This window comes from Plecotus auritus, assembly GCF_963455305.1.
Source record: "Plecotus auritus genome assembly, chromosome: 4".
Taxonomy (NCBI): Eukaryota; Metazoa; Chordata; class Mammalia; order Chiroptera; family Vespertilionidae; genus Plecotus; species Plecotus auritus.
The window spans coordinates 154,651,785-154,670,928 of NC_137775.1; the positions used below are offsets into that span (position 1 = coordinate 154,651,785).

The following is a 19,144-nucleotide window of genomic DNA, read 5'->3' on the forward strand; positions in this document are numbered from 1 at the left end:
TAATAAGGTGAGAAACAGCTCATTATTGTTTAATTTTTTTATATTAGTGAGGTTAAACAAAATATATATTTAATAGATATTCAAATTTTGTCTTTTATAAACTGTTCATAGTCTCTTCACATCCTATATAATAAAGATGTAATATGCAAATGGTCATTACGCCATGAAGCGTAATGACCAACCGTGTAATGACCGGATCATGGATCAGCAGGAGGGTGGGGCAGTGAGCTACCAGGGGACAGTGTAGAGCTACAGGAGGGGGCAGGGCAGCAAGCTATGAGGGAGGGGATGGGGGGAGCTACAGGAGGGCAGGGCAGCGGGTGGAGAGCTACTGGAGGGCGGCAGCGAGCTACTGGCAAGCTACTGGCACACGGATTGGTGCGCAGGGCTACTGGTTTATATATATTGGGCAGTTAATTGTTTTTCTTAACCATCAATAGCTCTTTACATATTATGGTATTCAATTATTTATTATAATTTTTTTAAAATTTTCTATTTTCTGTTTAATTTTATTTATGGTTAAATATATTTAAAAGTTTTAGTTTTTATATAGCCCAATGGTCATATCTTTTCTTACTGCATTTAACTTTATAGAGAATGCAAAAGTAAGAAGGATGAGAGGGATTCAAGCATGATTATAACCTGCAAGAAAAAAATAGGTGAACATAGTGGTAATACTATAAAGAAATACAAGATGACTTGGGTGCAGGGATTGATCTGAGAACCCGAAAGCAATATGAGTAGGGATCTGGATAAAGGAGCTCTGAACTTCAAAGACAGGAGAAAAGGTAAAAAATGTAGTTACAGATATAGGTGACAGCATTCAAAAGTGGGATTTAAATATTGGTTGATATGGAACTCACATCACATTACTTAGAAATAAGAAAAAAACACAGCGGTTTAGATTACAATTTCATCATTAACTGGAGTCATTCCCTCATGATATGAGCTGAAGAACAAAATCCTTGAACATTTCATCAGAAATAAGCTAAAAATGATTATCATCTTCTCCTGTTGCAGCAATTGTCCTTCAAAATTCTCCAGCAGTGACAGAGCCATGAAATTTCACATACTTATCTTCACTTATCAATTGCCATTTTATTTATTTAGGTACCACATTCTGCAATCATAGAGTTTTTGTGTTCATCATCTCACTATTAAGAAATGCAGGTGTACTTATCTCATTATAAAGAGAAAAAAGTAAAGAAAATATATTTAAGTCCATGGTAGTCATAACTTTAAATAAATATCCATTTTATTCTCAGGTAGGCAAAATACTAATTAAGCTAAAAATAGTTTTCTCCTAAATTCAAATGGATCATTGACTGACATATTTCAAAATCTTTCTGGCTTATGACCACAATATTAAAGTTCTATTTATACTCAGATTAATATATTTATAGTATAACTGCTTTTGGTATTCATCATGTGAAGAGGCAAAATTTAAGAGAAAAGTGGAAATTATAGTATTACTGATCTCCTATGTTTTCTGCTAAAGGAAGGAGGAATATTTGCACAGAAATTGTGATAGCTCTGCTACTATGGGTGATTTGGATCAGCAATCTTCTGGCTTTTTTATTTCACGGCTCACATTAACTAATTACTAAAATTCTGCAGCACACCAAAAAAAGTTATATTTTTGCCAATCTTACAAAAAATAAATATAATTTTGATATATTTACAAAGAAATGATAATAATAGTAATTACCTACCCTTTTTGCTCCAAAGTGACTTTTTAAAAAATTAGGTGCTGCCCTGGCCACTGTTGGCTCAGTGGTAGAACATCGACCTGCACACCAAAGGGTTAAAGGTTTGATTCCTGGTCAAGGGCACATACCTGGGTTGCAGGTTCATTCCCCCTTGGAGCGCCTGCGGGAGGCAACCAATTGATGTTTCTCTCACATCGATGTCTAAATATCCTTGGGTGAGGATTAACAAGAATAAAAAATAAAATAAAAAATCAGGTGCCTATTCTTGTATATAAGGATTTCTGGTACCAAGAATGAACCAATCAGATGCTATGTTATTATGTGATGTAACCAATATGATGCAACTCTATATTTATGGTTCATACAGAGCATTCACACTGGATAACTATTATGTTGGCTGTTGTTATTTTTTTTTATTTGACAACCTAAGGGAAAAGAGGTCAGTGCCCCTGACTAAATAGTCAGGTGTTGCATGTTTTAAAAATTCTTGTGGCATACCAGTGTGCCATGGCACACCTGTTGAAAATCGCAGATTTAGATTATCAATCACATTTCCCAGAGGTATTTATTTTTAAAATGGTCAAATAGATGGACAGATATTAAATAGTAAACATTTAAAATAATATATACTCACTTCATTTGTTTAACAATAGTACTTTTTCCAGATTCTCCTGCTCCTGAAAAGAAAGATGGGAGTGTTATCAACTGATATATGTACATCAAATTCATATACAGATTAAAACCTGCGACATCACTATCTCATAGGTAAATCCTTAACAGACAGCTTTCCTATGTAAAAAGCAGGATAATTTTTCTTTTAAGTCTTGAAAGGTATTAGGTGTCTACTTTCCAGGATAGCAGAAGGAAATGAAACCTACCTATACTGATGATAGATCCAGATATAGTTTGGTTTCAAGGTAGAATGTATATTCTAAAGCAAGAATTACATGTCATTAGGAAAAAAAATCCTATTATTATATTTGAAGATACTTTAGAAAGATTATATCTCTTGGCTTTGTATCTTAAAGAAATGGTCCAAACTTTATAGTTTCTAGATCACTCTCATTCTCCCAGAATGTCTCTGCATATATCCTATTGGATTGAATAATAACAACAAAAACTATGTACAAAAAAACTAAGAAATAACTTTTTATTTCCAGAATTATTCAAAGCCTATTGTGATTGAAGAAGGGGCTCTTGTCATCATCATCATATTTACGTTGCTACACAGGCACTTTCTCTTCTGTTTAAACAAAGGAAACAGAAGAGAAATAATAAACAAATTAAAAGGCCTACAGAGAAGTTGTATTTTAAACAGTAGAATAAGTGCAAGGGGACTCAAGAGGATTCATATAAGAATGTTTAAAATTATCCTATATAATAACAGTCCAGCGACCATAATGGCATATTGACCGGAACGACCAATCGACCAGTCACTATGAGATGCACTGACCACCTCTAGGTCCCTCTCCACAGCCCGCAGGCTCTGATTGCTGGATGGCCAACGGGGAACCATGGGGAACCGGGGTGAGTGGCAGCAGGGCAGGACTGGGGACTGGCAAGCAGGCAGAAAGCAGACCTCTTGGTCCCTCCCCCCGGCCACAGGCTGCAATCGCTGGATGGCAAACAGGGAACCACAGGGAACCAGGGTGGGTGGCGGCGGGGCAAGGCAGGACTGGAGACTGGCAAGCAGGAGGAAGATGGCCCTGATTGCAGGCTAGGCCTAGGAACCCCACCCGCACACGATTTCATGTGCTGGGCCTCTACTTAACAATATAAGGATGGCTGACTCATGAAAAGAGACCAAAACTGAATATTACCTGAGAGTGAAAATGATAAGAGAATTTGATAAAAATTATTATAATATATAGGGTATAAATAGAATATAACCCAAACTTTTTAGTTTTTACTTGTCTATGAGTCCTAAACATGTGAGGGATAGGGTAGGGAGGAGCAAATTCAGGCAACTTCTTGAAGTTTAAAAGTTCTGTTTTTTTTTTTTTTAATATATTTTATTGATTTTTTACAGAGAGGAAGGGAGAGGGATAGAGAATTAAAAACATCGATGAGAGAGAAACATCGATCAGCTGCCTCCTGCACACCCCTCACTGGGGATGTGCCCACAACCAAGGTATGTGCCCTTGACCGGAATTGAACCTGGGACCCTTCAGTCCGCAGGCCGACGCTCTATCCACTGAGCAAAACTGGTTTTGGCGAAAGTTCTGGTTTTATAGAGAGGAGAAAAGTAAGGCATCAATAAGAGCTGGTAAAATCTGATAGTACAAATTTGTTTACAAAATTTTAGATAGAATCACCAATAAATCTCTGAAATATTGAGGAATACTCAGTATTTTATAATGATATGAAATCATATATTTTAGAATGTGCCTTGGGTTACGACTAACATTTATCAATGAAAATATGATATTGAAATATATTGACCAAGTGCCTGATCTAAAGTGCCAATGAGTAAATTTTTAGTCTTCTCATACTAATTTATCTATCACTTAGAGAATCAAAGTTTGATATATTACTGACAGTTCCAGAAATTGGGTCCAAGGATATTTTTAAAGTCTTAGTTTGCCTGTTAATTTTGGACAGATTTCAAAATAGCAAACTAAGGCAATTTAAAAATATCCCAGGAAAAATCCAAAAATCAGAAAAACTAATATGCATAGAAATATTTTTTCCCATCATGGCAGTCAACTGCCTTATTTTACCAAGTCTGTTATGATTTTTTAAAAAAAAAAGATTTTTGATTGATTTTTAGAGAGAAAGGAAGGAAGAGAGAGAGAGAAGCATTGGTGTGAGAGCTAGATATGGATTGGCTGCCTCCTGCATGTCCCCCACCAGGGATGGAACCCACTACCCAGGCATGTGCCCTGACCAGGAATTGAACCAGCAACCTTTTGGTGCATGGATGATGCCCAACCAAATGAGCCACACCAGCCATGGCAAGTCTAGTACAATTTTATGTAAGCAAAACTAGTATGATTTTGGCAACACTGAATTACAGAATTTTATTCAAATTATATCAAAACTAGAGGCCTGGTGCATGAATTTGTGCACGGATGGGGTCCATCTGCCCACCCTGATGGGGGCCTATCGGAGCTGGGCTGGTGGGGGGGAGGGGACCTGGGAGGTTGGCTAGCCTACCCCACCCCCAATTGGGTGAGGGTGCTAATTGGGAGCATGGCTGGCTGGGGGGAGGAGCTGTGGGCGGTTGGGAGGGGCCAATCGGGGCCCCAATTGGGCTGGTTGGCCACTGCAGTGTGCATCATAGCCACTGGTCTTTCTATCTTTCCATCATTCCAGTCGCTTGGCTTTTATATATATAGATATATATTGAATCAGAGGACCCTGACTACCCTATTTAAATTTAATTTTTATTAAATTCATTGGGGTGACATCTATCCTATATAATAAAAGGGTAATATGCAAATTGACCCTAATGGCAGAACAACCAGAACGACCCATTGCTATGACGTGCACTGACCACCAGGGGCAGATACTCAATGCAGTAGCTGCCCCCTAGTGGTCAGTGAGCTTCCACAGGGGGAGCACCGCTCAGCCAGAAGCTGGCTCATGGGTGGCGAGCGCAGCGGCAGTGGCGGGAGCCTCTCCCACCTCCACAACAGAGCTAACAATGTATAACTACTGGCTTAAGCCTGCTCCCCTGGTAGTCAGTGCGCTCCCACAGCCAACCTCCTGCAGCTGGCCAACCTCCTGTGGTCCCTTCCCCCAGCCGGCCCTGATGGGCCTCGATTGGGACTGGGTGAGACGGCCCTGATTGGCCCAGATTGCCGGCCAGGCCAAGGGACCCCACCCGTGCACGAATTTGTGCACCGGGCCTCTAGTTGGTTAATAAAATTATATGTTTCAGCTTTGAAGAAACTCTGAGACTGAGGAAGAATGTCTAATTTCTGACCATCAAACACATTTTCTTAAGTAATACTATAATATCTAGTATTTCTAAGTGAAATGAAAGTAATTTAGATCATTTTTATTTAAATAAATTATCTATCTTGAGAATAAGAAAAAAACATTTGTAAAATGATTTTCCAGAATTGTACTAGCATATGTGTTGTGGACTAATACATTATCAATTAAGAAACATTTTGCACACATAAAAATTTCTAAATACAACCAAATTTTATTATATTCACTCTGTATGATGGACTGGTCAAAAGTTTATCATAACTTGGGGTAAAAGTGACTTTTTGACTGTGTCAGAATTAAGGTACATTCTTACTTGTCTTTCATACTTCATAAATATGGCCTATTAGTAATCATACTGATGATTACCTGGCAAGTTTCCAAAAGTATTTTGGAGGCTAAGTGGTTATTATCATAGAAGGATTCTTTATAATTTAGTTGGTCATTCATGATGTGATTTAGGTAAGCCGAGTAAATAAGCATTTTTAAAATAGCTTATAGTTTCTGTGTGAAACTATATATGAAACATTAGTATTACCATTTGAAGACCTTACAAAAGGTCTCTGAATTATTCCTTGTTTTTTGAAGTGACTTCTGTCTTCTATATGAAGGTCCAGGATAGTCAACTACAGCACTAACAGAATAAAGTTCCTGAAGAAAAGCCAATTTGTCCAAAATCTCATTTACTATTTAAAACTCTATTGCAAAGCTATTTCAGAAATAAATTATTGAGTCCCGTTCTCACAATGATTCTAGGTCTTAGTTCACAATAACTTTCCATTTTTTTAAAGATTAGATCATGTTACACTGCCAAATATAGATATAAAGACAGTATATTTGCATAGGCTGAGAGCATCCTGAAATAATTTCTTCCTTCCAAACTGTAGTCATTACTAAAATTATTTTCTGGGTGAAGGCGTACCAAGGGACTTTTAATAAAATATACATGCATTTCTTTGAAGTAGATAATGTTCCAATTAATTAAATATCTAAGTTTATACTTAATGCATACATTAATATGCATAAATTATTTTATTCCTAGCAAGAATAAATTGGGAATTTTATTCCATATTTTTTACTTGTGATAAAAATAACAATTTGTGAAAAAAATAACAATTTGTGAAAAAAATAACCAAAAACAATTTTAAAGCTTTATGATATCTATACCCGTAACTGTACTTCACTGAACACATTCAAGGCTTAATTGCTCATTTGATACAACTTGTTAAAACAGGAAAAATTAGAATAAACACATTGACTTCTTATCATGCATAAAATATTTTGTAGGTGGTCTTTAAAATCCCATAATGGTACAGTAGGAAGAATCCTTAAAAATCAGCCATCTATGCAGATCTCATCATTCTAGTGTGAGAAAAAGGAGTCCTGTAGAGATTATGACACTCATCCAAAATCCCAGATCTATTTAAGACAAAGAAGTATGTCAGCTGACTCCCATATTACTGCTATAAGGTTGCTTTCTTTTTAGTATGTACTACTAATGTCAAATCAAAATGATTTAAATGCATAAATTATTTTAAATTTACTTATTTTAAATCAATATGAAAGCAGTGTACTTTCAGAGACATATTGGTATGCAACGTCTACTGTCATCTTTTTGAAGACTTGGTAATTAAGATTCTTAAGGTAGTCTTTTTTGAGCCAACTTAATTTTTTTCCACTCACTATTTCTCTTTCACATGGAACAATGACAAAATTATCTGTCTCTGCCATATGACAACCTTTCAGACATTCTAGATTGAGGGTGGAAAAATGAATAGAAAAATACTCATGTTTTTGAATTAAAGAAATATGAGCTTGCACTCATTTCTGACATTGACTGGGTGTCTTGATTATATTTAATCTGAGAGTCAGTATCCTTTTTATAAAACTGGATTATTACTATCTGCCTATTAGGGTTTGGGAAGATTAAATTAGAGATATAAAATACCTAGAACATACTTTAACATGTAGTGAGCTCCGAACATTTCCTTATATTTGAAGCAAGCTCCATTTTCTAAGAAAATTTTCAAATATAAAATGTTCTATTCCTTTAATTTTTACTCGTAGAACATGACTTTTATACCCCTTACCCTCTGAAACACACTCCAATGTTTTTTTGAAACACTGGTACTAAAGTTTTTCTGTAGATATCAGGAGATTTGTCAACAGCACCGATGTTCTGATATAGTAGGATAGGGATAGAAACTGGGCTTGCCTTGCTCATGATACTGTATTTAAATAGAACACTTTTCTGAATAGGGGCCATGATTAGAGTGTCTTCTTTATTTTTTTCTTTGTGGCTTTATCACATTGTTTACCAAATTCTTGTATTGAGTTTATAGCAGTTAACTTTTTCTAATTTCTTTTTCACATCATCTCTTAACAAACAAATTCTCTCACATACTACATGGTATAATTGAATTTTGAACCAAAATTAAAGACATCTTTTAGATTCCACTTTGCTCATTTGGGTCAAATATTTCTGCTGATTGAGGTCACCTGGAATTTTGACTTTGTATGTCACTCTGTTCTTCCAGACACTCAAGTGTGAAATACTGCCTTACCCACCTTCACCCAAATCCCTGAAAAAAGCATTGAAGAGGAGAAGGTCAAAGTCAGGAAACTATGTAGTTCCCATTAATCATAGTAAGTCCTTGTTCAGTCACTGTCTATATTCAACAATGCTAAATGTTTCCCCTTGAGTATGACAGTTACTGAAGGTTTTTGTATATGTTGTTTATCTGGTTAAGGAAATTGCCTTCTACTAGTATTTCTACTTTGATAATAGTTTCTATCAAGAATCGATCAGACCATCAAACCTCAGAGGAAAGGTAGGGTAGGGTGGGGGTAAAGGGGAGAGATCAACCAAAGGATTTATATGCATGCATATAAGCATAACCAATGGACACAGACACCGGCGGGGGTGGGGGGGTGAGGGCATGAGCCGGGGTCGGGGGTGGGGGGAAGGGAAGGATAAGGACACATATGTAATACCTTAATAAAGAAAAGAAAGAGGGGGGGAAAAAGAATGGATGAAAAACGTTTATTGTGTGTGCATGTTCACACATGAACATGTATGTGTGCATGTGTATTTCCTAATATAGTTATGTTGATTTTTCTCCTTCAATTTGATAATGTGGTAAGTAATATTAATGAACATTCTAATAATATTTTAACCATTCTTGGGATAACTTTCCCCACCATCGCTATTTTAAAAATATTTTATTATGGAGGAAAAGGGGGTTCTGTGCAAAGTAACCTCACAGAGTGATGATCCTATCTAATAAAAGAGAAACATGCAAATTGACTGTACCTCTGCTATGCCCACAAGCCACGCCCACCAGCCAATCAGGAGTGAATTAACCCAACCAAGATGGTGGTTGATTTGCATATCCAGGCACAGAGCCAAGACTGAAGACAGTGTAGAAGGAAGCCAAATGCTGCAGAAGGGATGGAAGCTGTGGAGAAGCAAGCAAGCGGGGCAGCTGAGAAGGAAGGGAAGCAGGCAGGGGGTGGCGGGGGGGGGGGGGGGGGGGGGGGGGGGGAGAAGGGAGGGAAGCAGGCGGGGGGTGGCGGGGGGGGGGGGGGGGGGGGAGAAGAGAGGGAAGCAGGCGGGGTGGGGGAGAAGGGAGGGAAGCAGGCGGGGCGGGGAAGACCACTACAGGAAGCCCTATTGCAGGAATCTTCCTGCAATGGGCTGCTAGTCTAATAATAAATTCCTAACGGGGCAGGTCATGGTGGGTTGTTATGCCCTTGTCATATAACTTCTCTAGTAAAAGTTTTATATTCCTTAAGCAAGACCTCTCTATTGTTTCTGTACATTATTTTATGTTAATACACCTTTAAAATAAGTAACCACCCTCTAAAAGTACATAATCTTATTAACTATCCTGTAATCCAATCCCCACCTTGCTTTCTCCCACCTTCATGTAACATTCATTATGTTCCCTCCTTAATTTCAAATGTATAAAATAAACTGCAAAACTTATACTCAGGAGCATTTGAAATCTTTTTTTTTTTTTTTAAATCCTCACTCGAGGATATTTTTTCATTGATTTTTTTAGAAAGAGTGGAAGGGAGGAGGGGAGATAGAGAAACATGGATGTGTCTCACATTGATTGGTTTCCTCCTGCACACACCTCAGACCTGCAACCACATGTGCCCTGGACAGGAATCGAAAGGAATCGAACCCACTATCCTTTAGTTTGTGAGCTGACGCTCTATCCACTGACCCAAACCAGCTAAAGCTTTTTTTTATTTTTATTATTTTTTATTTTTTTAGCATTTGAAATCTTGCTTCCTGGCAATTGTTACCAGTTTTGGCTCAAATGAACTTCAATGTAGTGTCCAATATTCTGTAACTGTCTGATGATTAAAATCAATGTAAATAGTTTAATAAGTAATATTGTGGGTGTTTTTTTCAGTGAATCACATCAGTAAGCTTATGGTGTCAGATATATTTGTATGATGATTAGAATGTCTGAGTACCTATTTCTGTGATATCTTACCTGGTAATAATGAGCATCATAACTATAAAATACTTTATCAGTCCAACTAAGCACGTTTCACTAGTGATAAAGAATATTGTGGATCTATACTATCTTTACTTTCAAATGAAGTTTTATTTGAATGCTTCCAATTTATACTTGTTTTAAAAATATCTGATAATGCATGAGTGGGCAAAAGTAGATTTACAGTTGTGCATGCTCACTATTGTGAACCTACTGTTGCCACACCCTGTTTTCGAAACATAACATGAGCCTTTTTGGAGTTTGAAGTATTTTTAATGAACATATCATCTTTCTTATCTTATTAATATACCTTTAGGATAAAAAATGAAGAAAGTGAAATATGGAATTATGTGATTTTTCCCCCACACAGACCTATTTTAGATAGAAACAGATAATAGGTAGATTCAATTATATGCTTGAAGCACTATGAACAACTTACAGAAATATTTTACACTCTGATTCTGGCATTTTTTCATGCATTCATGCTGTCCTGTGCTAAGCATGCTGTGCTAAGTAGGAATTCAGGGGAGAGTAAAAGCAGACATGTTCTATGTTCTCATAGTACATAGAATTCAGGTACTAATTTAAAACTGACACAGATAAAAATAAAAGGCTTTGTTATCCTGTTAATTAATTTGTGATCTTAGAAACTAAATTACCTTCCTGGTTCTCATTTTCTTCTCTCTAAATAATCAAAATAATAATATCTATTTCATAGGATTTCTTTTATATTGAAAGCCATAACAGAAGCAGTGAGAAAAACAAAAAAATATGAGAACCATTTTATCAGAGATAGAGCTAAAGCTAAATTTTGTGGCAAAGGATCAGAAAAAAAGGAGCTAAAGAAGATTGAGATACTGAGCTAGCATAATTGGAGAATTCTTAAAAACAAATTTTGGGGATGAATGGGCAGCCAGATAACCTTAGAAAATTCTTTTGAGATCTCCAAAAGTGCAATGAGGTCATTGACAAATAACAGAAATTTGCAAATATGGATCAAGAAACTGGACAAAAGAATGGATGCTAGAGTCATTCTTCAAGAAGTGATAGTTAAGCCCTGATATGAGGCCCCCAAGAAAGAGTACAAACTGAAAAATACTAAGGTCCAAAGATAACCTTGGCCTTAAATGAAAATGAAATACTACTACTTTCTTAAAACTGGTGGGAGTAGATGATGGATCAGTACCTTGTACCTGGGTAACCATCTAGGCTGAGGTGGGAGGGAAGGAGGTTCCGGATGACAGTGAAGCTGGGAATGCAGACACAGCTGCCTGATAGAGTATTTTAGTAGAAAAGTAGGAACAAGTAAAATAATTATTGGCCCAGGTAAAGTTGAAAACAGCAATTTGTCAGCCAGAAAACTGAAAATGATCTACCATTTTATTCTACAACACTTGGAAATGAAGGGAATTAGGAGTTTACCTGGGAGGGGTGTTAGATCAGCAGGAAGGGCTGAAAAGTTATTAAATAGCATCACTGTGGAGAAAGTTATTGGAAATAGTGTCATAGAACAATGGTAAATGGAGAGCCTTAGAGGGATCATGCAGGGTTGAAGTTATGATGTCAATTAAGGTAGAAGATTAAGGGGACAGAGTATTTCAGAATTTTAGGAGGAACATAGCTAATATAGGTGACTTTGATTGTAGGGAAATATAATGAAATCAAAGAACTAATTCACAAAATGTGGAAAAGTATGAGTGAGAATCTATATATATAAAAGCCAAGTGACCAGAACGATGGACCAACTAGAATGATCAGAACGACTGGTCCTTATTACATGCACTGCGGCAGCCCCTACCCCTGGCTGGCCCGGCCCCCAGCAGGGGAGGGGCCAGCTGGCCAACTGCCTGTACCCCCCACCCCCGGCTGTCCCCATCCCCAATCAGTCCCCTCTATTGGGGGCGGGGCTGGCCAACCTCCCGCATCCCCTCCCCCCACCGGCCCAACCTGATAGGCCCCATTGGGGCATGCTGGCCTGACCCCACCTGTGCACAAATTTGTGCACCAGACCTTTAGTAGAATATAAAATAATGGTCAGAGAGTGACATGTCCAGATATATTAAAGGGGGAACAATTCTAAATAGCAAATTTATTCTATTTGAATATAAAACATTGAGGCTGGAATTAAACCCATGACTTCTACTTTGTTAGCATTGGGATCTAATAAATAAAATGAATATCATTGTACTTTGATGAGTCTCACCCTCAGTTTTATCTTGAATCCTATTTCTCTGGGTTCAAAATCTATTTGATGTATTTATGAGTCAGTATTTAGAGGAAGCTTAAATAGGAGATGGGTTCTGAATTTAAGTCTAAAATCTTAAATGGAAGCATATTTTATTTTATGTAGAACATGGGGTCTCTACACAAGTAAAGGTTTCACTGCCCTCCTTTCCTCCTAACAGTTTGGAGGGGTATAAAACTTTTTATTAACTACTCATGTTGTTAAATGATTTAAAAGGCACATATTGTTCTTCAATCAATAGTACAGGGTTTGAATGAAAAAGTAAATATAAAAATGTTCTGTGATATTACTATATAAAGAGGTTCTATTAAACTGTAGTTAACAAGAGTCATTCCTAGCGAGACAGGATATTTAATCTCATTAGCAAATACCATCATTTGGCTAAAATATGGAATACCTTAATAAATGTTTTACATCTTTTATGTGAGAAACTTGTGAGTCAATGTTTAAGCTTTCCTGATTATTAGAGATAAATTAATCTAAAACAAACAACCAAATATATGAAAAACATTTGCCTAAGTGCTTTTTGCCTGTCGGGGAAAAGGGACATTATAGTAAGCTATTAGATGCTGCCATCTGCCATTCTTTTTTTTTTTAAATATTTTTATTGATTTCAGAGAGGAAGGGAGGGAGACAGGGAGAAACATCAATGATGAGAGAGAAGCATTGACTGGCTGCCTCCCACACAACCTCCCCCACCCTGGGGATTGAGTCCTCAACCTGGGCATGTGCCCTGACCAGGAATCGAACTGTGATCTCCTGGTTCATAGTTCCATGCTCAACCACTGAGCCACACTGACTGGGCCAAATATACGTTTTTGAATAAGTACAACCCTCTGGAAATTTTGAAAATATTGATTAACTTAGCAAATGTAAGTTCATTTAAAGTAGATTCTTAAAAATCTTTAGACTCCATATAGGTTTATGTTTCTAAGAGCCAGAAAATTGGAATAATATTTTAAAATAATAAAACTCAGATGCCAGCATTGAAAAAATATAGTGTGGTATTGACAATATAAACACATAGAAAAATAAAGAAGTAAAGGTTTTAGACCTGAAGGGGAAAAAAACAAAACAAAAAACACTTAAAGATGTTTGTAGGAATGCTTGGCTTTCCCTCTCACCTTTTCTTTGCTTTTCTATGTCCATATTACATTCACTCTTGATCAAAGCCCCTTAGAATACTTTGGAGTTTTAGGGAAAGTATGTTTGCTGGTTTCATAAGAGCTGGCCCCAACATCCTTTAAGTTACCAACCTCGAGTCTAGGTGGTTACTTGCCAATGCTGTGGACTAGTGTGCAGCCACAGCACCTGTGCGTGAAGGGAGAGAATATGTCCTTTCCTTTGAGGAACAAGTGCTGGGAATCCCACAGCTGGCTTCTGAGACACTTGCCACTGGGAGTAAAAGGTCACTTTAAAAAAGTGAGACTATTATGCTAAGCAAAGTGTATCATTCAGTAAAAGCTATAAACTATGTCATTTCACTCATATGTGGAATATAAAACTGGAACTCATAGACAGACAACAGTATGGTGGTTACGGGAGGGAAGGGGCTGGAAGGGTAGTAAAGGATAAAGGGGCCACATGTATGGTGATGGCAGCTGATTTGACTGTGGGTGGTGGGCACACAATGCAATATACAATTCAAGTATCATTGAAATGTATACTTGAAACCTATTAACCAATGTCACCCCAATAAATTCAATAAAGTATGAGGACATTTGGTGTGAAATTTCACAATTCTGAAATGAAGTCCTTTTGTGTATAACTAGAAGCAGGAGGAACATCCAACTATGATTAAATTAAAACTCTTGTTTTGTATCCTTTTATAGGTCTTTATTTTTATTTCAAAAACATATTTCTCTTCCAGTGACCCAGTGAATCTTTCAATGTTTAGAAAAATGTGTGGCATATAGGTTATTTTCTATCTTTCAATTTATCAAAAATTTATTGAATTTATAGCTGTGATAAAATATTGTGCTGAGTTTTGAGGGAATGAAAAGACAGAAGAGACCTAATTCCTTACCTGAATGAATATATAATTATCCTAAAAGGATTTAAATGGAGTATATTTCAGACAATATCACAGATTGTGTTCAGAAGCCTGAATAATGTTATTAATATAATTTTAAGCACCTTATCATTACTCTTGAAATAACTTCAGACTAATTGGTTTTAGCAGCACAAGTAATTAAATAACATTAACTTGAATATCAAACAATGTATTTCTGTTCAAACAAAATAACACAAACCTTTATAACTTGTAATTAAAGGATTGTTTTCGGTATTAAAAAGCAGACATTGAGCTATGATAGGAAGCAATAAAATAATAAATGCATATGAGTTTTGTCTTAATTATAATTAATTGTATTATTGACAGAGAAATTGAGTCATCTACTATTTTCTCTCTACCTAATAAAAACATAATAAAATACTAAATAAAAATGAGTAAATATATACAAAGTGCACATAAAGTCTATTTGTTTCCACATTTTCATAATAAATATCCCATAAGGTAATACACTTAAAATTAAACTTCAGGAAAGTAAATACAACACAATTGAAGAAAACATCAGGGGTCTGAAAGCAAAAGGAAGTAAAATATTACCTAATAACAACAACTTTACAGTTCTTGCATCTCGCTCAGCATCTTCCTGAAGCTTTTTCTCCAGTTCTTTTGACCTTTTGGCTGACTCCTTACTCTCTGAACTAATTCCGCTTCCCATCACGTCGGATTATTTGCTCAAACTTTTCCAGATATAGAGCACAACTCTGGTTTGAGTGTAGGATGCAAAAGCAGTTCTCTGTTAAAGTACCCAACAGACCATTCTCTCATGCTCAAAGATTCTACTTTGACTAAGGAGATGCTTTCTGAGCTGTCACCTGATCTAAGGGTGTCACCTGATCAAATTAAATGGCTATTTCTGGTTCATCTTTAAAAATCTGTTCATCTTCCTTAAACCATGGCATATGATAATGTAGAAAGTTGTCAAAATCTATATACTAAAGATAATATGCAATGAGCATCTCAAACAAAATGTTTCACCCTAATAGGCAATCTTTATTACTGTGATTTTAAGTTCTGATAACTAAACAACAAGCTTGCATCTTATCTTCAGATATTTGAGTCTCCAAATTCTTCATAATTAATTTAATATTACTATCAGATTATTTATATTCATTCATCCAAATTTATAGTCTCATTGTGATTAGATGATGACACAACATTATTGAGAATCTCAGCATCTGTCGATTAACTAGAAAACAACTTTAAAAGATGGAAAAGATATAGTTCTTATAGTTATACATATTATTGTATTGTCACATAGAATTCAACACACAGTGTTCTTAAATTATTGATTTTAGTCTCACAGGATGCATCTCCATAAATTGAGCTTTTATTGCTCCTGAGAAAGTCAATCCATCAACTTTAATTGAGGACCCACTTGGTGTAGACACTGAACTGTGTTCAATTTCGGTAGTGCATTGACTCTTTGAGGCTATTAAGCAACAGCTGTTGTTCTGGAAGGACTTTTATTGATTTGGTATCAAGGGAATAAAAAGCAATGTTCTTTGAAACAGTAGGTAGTTTGGTTCTTCCTGAAACATAAGAAGAGTAAATACATCTAAATATGTTCCATGCCTTTCAACTACCACCATAGGTACCATGTACTTCTTGAAGATCTGCAAGCTTGGGGACAGAGATTATGTTGTATAATTTTTTTGTTTATTTGAAGCATAAAGTTCTTGTTAGGTAGTGAATCAATATTTTCCTTAGAAACAGACATGGCTACCTGTGGCAGCAAATTATTCAATGTACATTTTGGGATCTGTGGATGTGCCTAACCAGAAAATGCTAGAATATAGTTAGTCCATTACCATGTCAGTACTGTTCTTCTTGTGGATCATGTACAAAGTTTGAACAGGTGGGTTTTTGCATATTCATACAAGAAGGAAATAGGCTGCCAAATTAAATACATATTCCTGCTTTGTTTACTTTTCACAAAAAATATTAAGTTGCAGATACATAAGCATAATCAAAACTTTCTGAATTTTATCCCTACAAAGCCATGTTATGATAATACAACGCTGTGGAAAGGTAAGTATGCAAGGATTTGTGCAAATCATGTAGCATTGCTTTTACAATGCAAAGGGCCTGCTCCTGAAGAACAAGATTTGCACTGACTATTTATACTCACCCATGAACAGAGTTTACTCTGATAGCAACACAAAAGAACACAAACATTGGAATAAATTTCTTTTTGCCTATTGTTCTTATATCAAGATTGAATACACATAGTACCCTGAGTACACAGATTCATGAATGTTCCATAGCAATTATGAACTGTATAGATACTTTCTATAATTTTATTTCAAATAAATATACCCCATTGCTTTTCTGGTTTTGAAAGGGTATGGGTTTTACTAAGTCTCTTAAGAGAGTTACTGGCTAAACTGACCAAGTTTTTTAGGAGTAGAAGTGTACATTTTTTTCATCATATAAAATTATGAATTTCCACTTTTTGGTGTATCCCAGAATCTTTCATCATCAACATTATGAGATTTTTTTTTCATCAATGACTAAAAATTCTTTGCAAAAATATCAAGATGCATCTATATTTAGGGGAGGGAGTTTGTGTGAACCAGAGAGGAAAGGAAGGTTCTTTTCTCAGCCCTTTCCCCCGGGTGCCTGGGACACAGCTTCACTAATAAGCTGGAGTTTTTAGTCCATGTTGCTTCACTTAGGATTACAGCTTTTTGGACTTAAGAAAATGATGAAAGTAAAATAAAAAATTACACTAGAGTGGTGACAATATCTTATTAACTTGGATGTCCTCCAGTTTATTTTGCACAGTGCTAGCCATAGGAAATGTTAAAAAATGATTTCTTGCTAATGAATTGATAGAGACTTAGGGTCTCTTCTTCTTGTTGTGCTATGCTGAGGTGACAGTATGGTTAGGGATTCTTCCCAAGGTTCAATGTCATAATTGGTCTCTTGCAATACCCTAGAAATTTTAGAGTCATTAAAAAAATCAATGAAGTCCAATGTTAGTCTGAAATAATGTCAATAAATACAATTACAACTGTTAGCCCAACATTTACACTTTTTTATCAGCCTTAAAAATAACACCTGCACATTCCCTTTCTATCTTTAAATCTTGTTCCATAGTGAGGAAAAATTGATAGAAGATGACAATAGGAAATTAGATGTTTTTATTCAGGGAAACATATGGCCATAAATTTTATTTTAGAAGATAAGCAACTATCACAGACACTGTCATGTTAGAGTTCCACATATTAACCAGCTAAAAGAGATAGATTGCCCTGTGTGCACACATGCGCGTGCACACACACTTGGAAGCACAACCCACGCACACACCCACAGAAAGCAGGAGACATTATGTTGGAACATTGCGATTTTTTTAAGAATAATTATTGAAAATGACTTCTAAGGACCTTGTTGGATTTTCTTTTTAAAATCACAGCATCACCTGATTTGGAATATCTTGTTTTGGTACCAGGCTGTGCAGGAAAGAAAAATGGACTTAAAGTAAAATACAGAGAATGAGCCCTCAGCGCTAAAGGTCACTGAAAACCCACAAGCAAGGTGGCATGAGTAATTTTTCCTCTTGCTATTTTGGGTCAAGGTCTCTGTGGAACCTTCAGAAGAAGACATTAGCTTTTGAAAGCTTTGAGTAATCACTATTTTAAATTTATTATTCAATACCTAGCTTGCAGTCACATGCAATTATTTCCCATCTGCTTTTAATATGGAGTTTTTAACCTATGCTTTTGCAGATGTCTCTTTTGTCAGTATTACCTAGGCTTCTGCAGTTATCAAACTGGATTTCCCCTGAGCATGTGACATGTGGCTGACTACAAGGAGTGTCTCCAAAGGCTCAATTTCCTTCTGGAAATTATCAATACAGGCTGCTATCTGTATTCGTTTTTATTTTGTTTTCATATCTTATAGGAATTGTTTACTTCAAGTATTGGGTCCCTGGGTAGTTTGAGTCGTAGCTGCCTTAGCAATGACTTTTATCCATGCATATTCCCATGGAATTTGCGGCAAACCCTCTCTCCTTTGCTAATGGTACTCACATTTGCACTTCTGGGAGCTCTGTGCATGGTATTTCCTCCAGATAGTTCATGTCTTTGGGGACTTCTGAGAGAAGTCTTTTGATCTTCAGGGAATAGGACCAACAAAACTTGCCGTTTCAAATTAGCACATTCAGATAGTGCAATAAGTTTACAATGCCAATATTAAGCAGCTCTTATATCTTAAGAGGTGACACAAATGTGTATATTTATTCATTGGAGTTGAGTATTTCCACCTTACTTATGCCACATACTCTTCTTTATGGATAAGCGTATAATTATATATAATGATTTTTGGAGATAAAAAATGTTATAAGCCTAACGGACAAAGATGAGAGTCAGAATTACTTTTCAAGGGGCTTCTTCTTGTCCCAAACTCTGTCTCTTTCAAGATTTTTTATATGTACCTTTAATACAGCATTTCCACTACATGTTCCCTTAATCTTATTTCTCAGTAATTTCAGTCCTGATTATTGCAACCACCTCCTACTTTGGTTTCATGATTCTGGTCTCTGCCCTATCCCAGTCTAACCTGTATGTGCCAGGTTAAATTCTCTAAAACCCAAGTTTTACTATTATATTTTCTTAATGAACACACACACACACACACACACACACACACACACACACACACACAGAACTCC

The 19,144-nt window shown here is 36.3% G+C and overlaps 1 protein-coding gene across 1 annotated transcript in view; it reads right to left on the reverse strand.

Annotated features, from left to right (window-relative positions):
• The window catches only part of GNAT3 (G protein subunit alpha transducin 3), a gene marked incomplete at both ends in the record, with an annotated part of 45,718 nt that extends 30,591 nt beyond the window's left edge, over positions 1 to 15,127 (reverse strand). The window contains 2 exons of the mRNA XM_080667023.1: positions 2,344 to 2,386; positions 15,010 to 15,127. Coding sequence (XP_080523149.1) covers positions 2,344 to 2,386; positions 15,010 to 15,127 — 161 coding nt within the window. The remainder of the gene's footprint in view (positions 1 to 2,343; positions 2,387 to 15,009) is intronic.
• Positions 15,128 to 19,144: the final 4,017 nt, after the last annotated feature.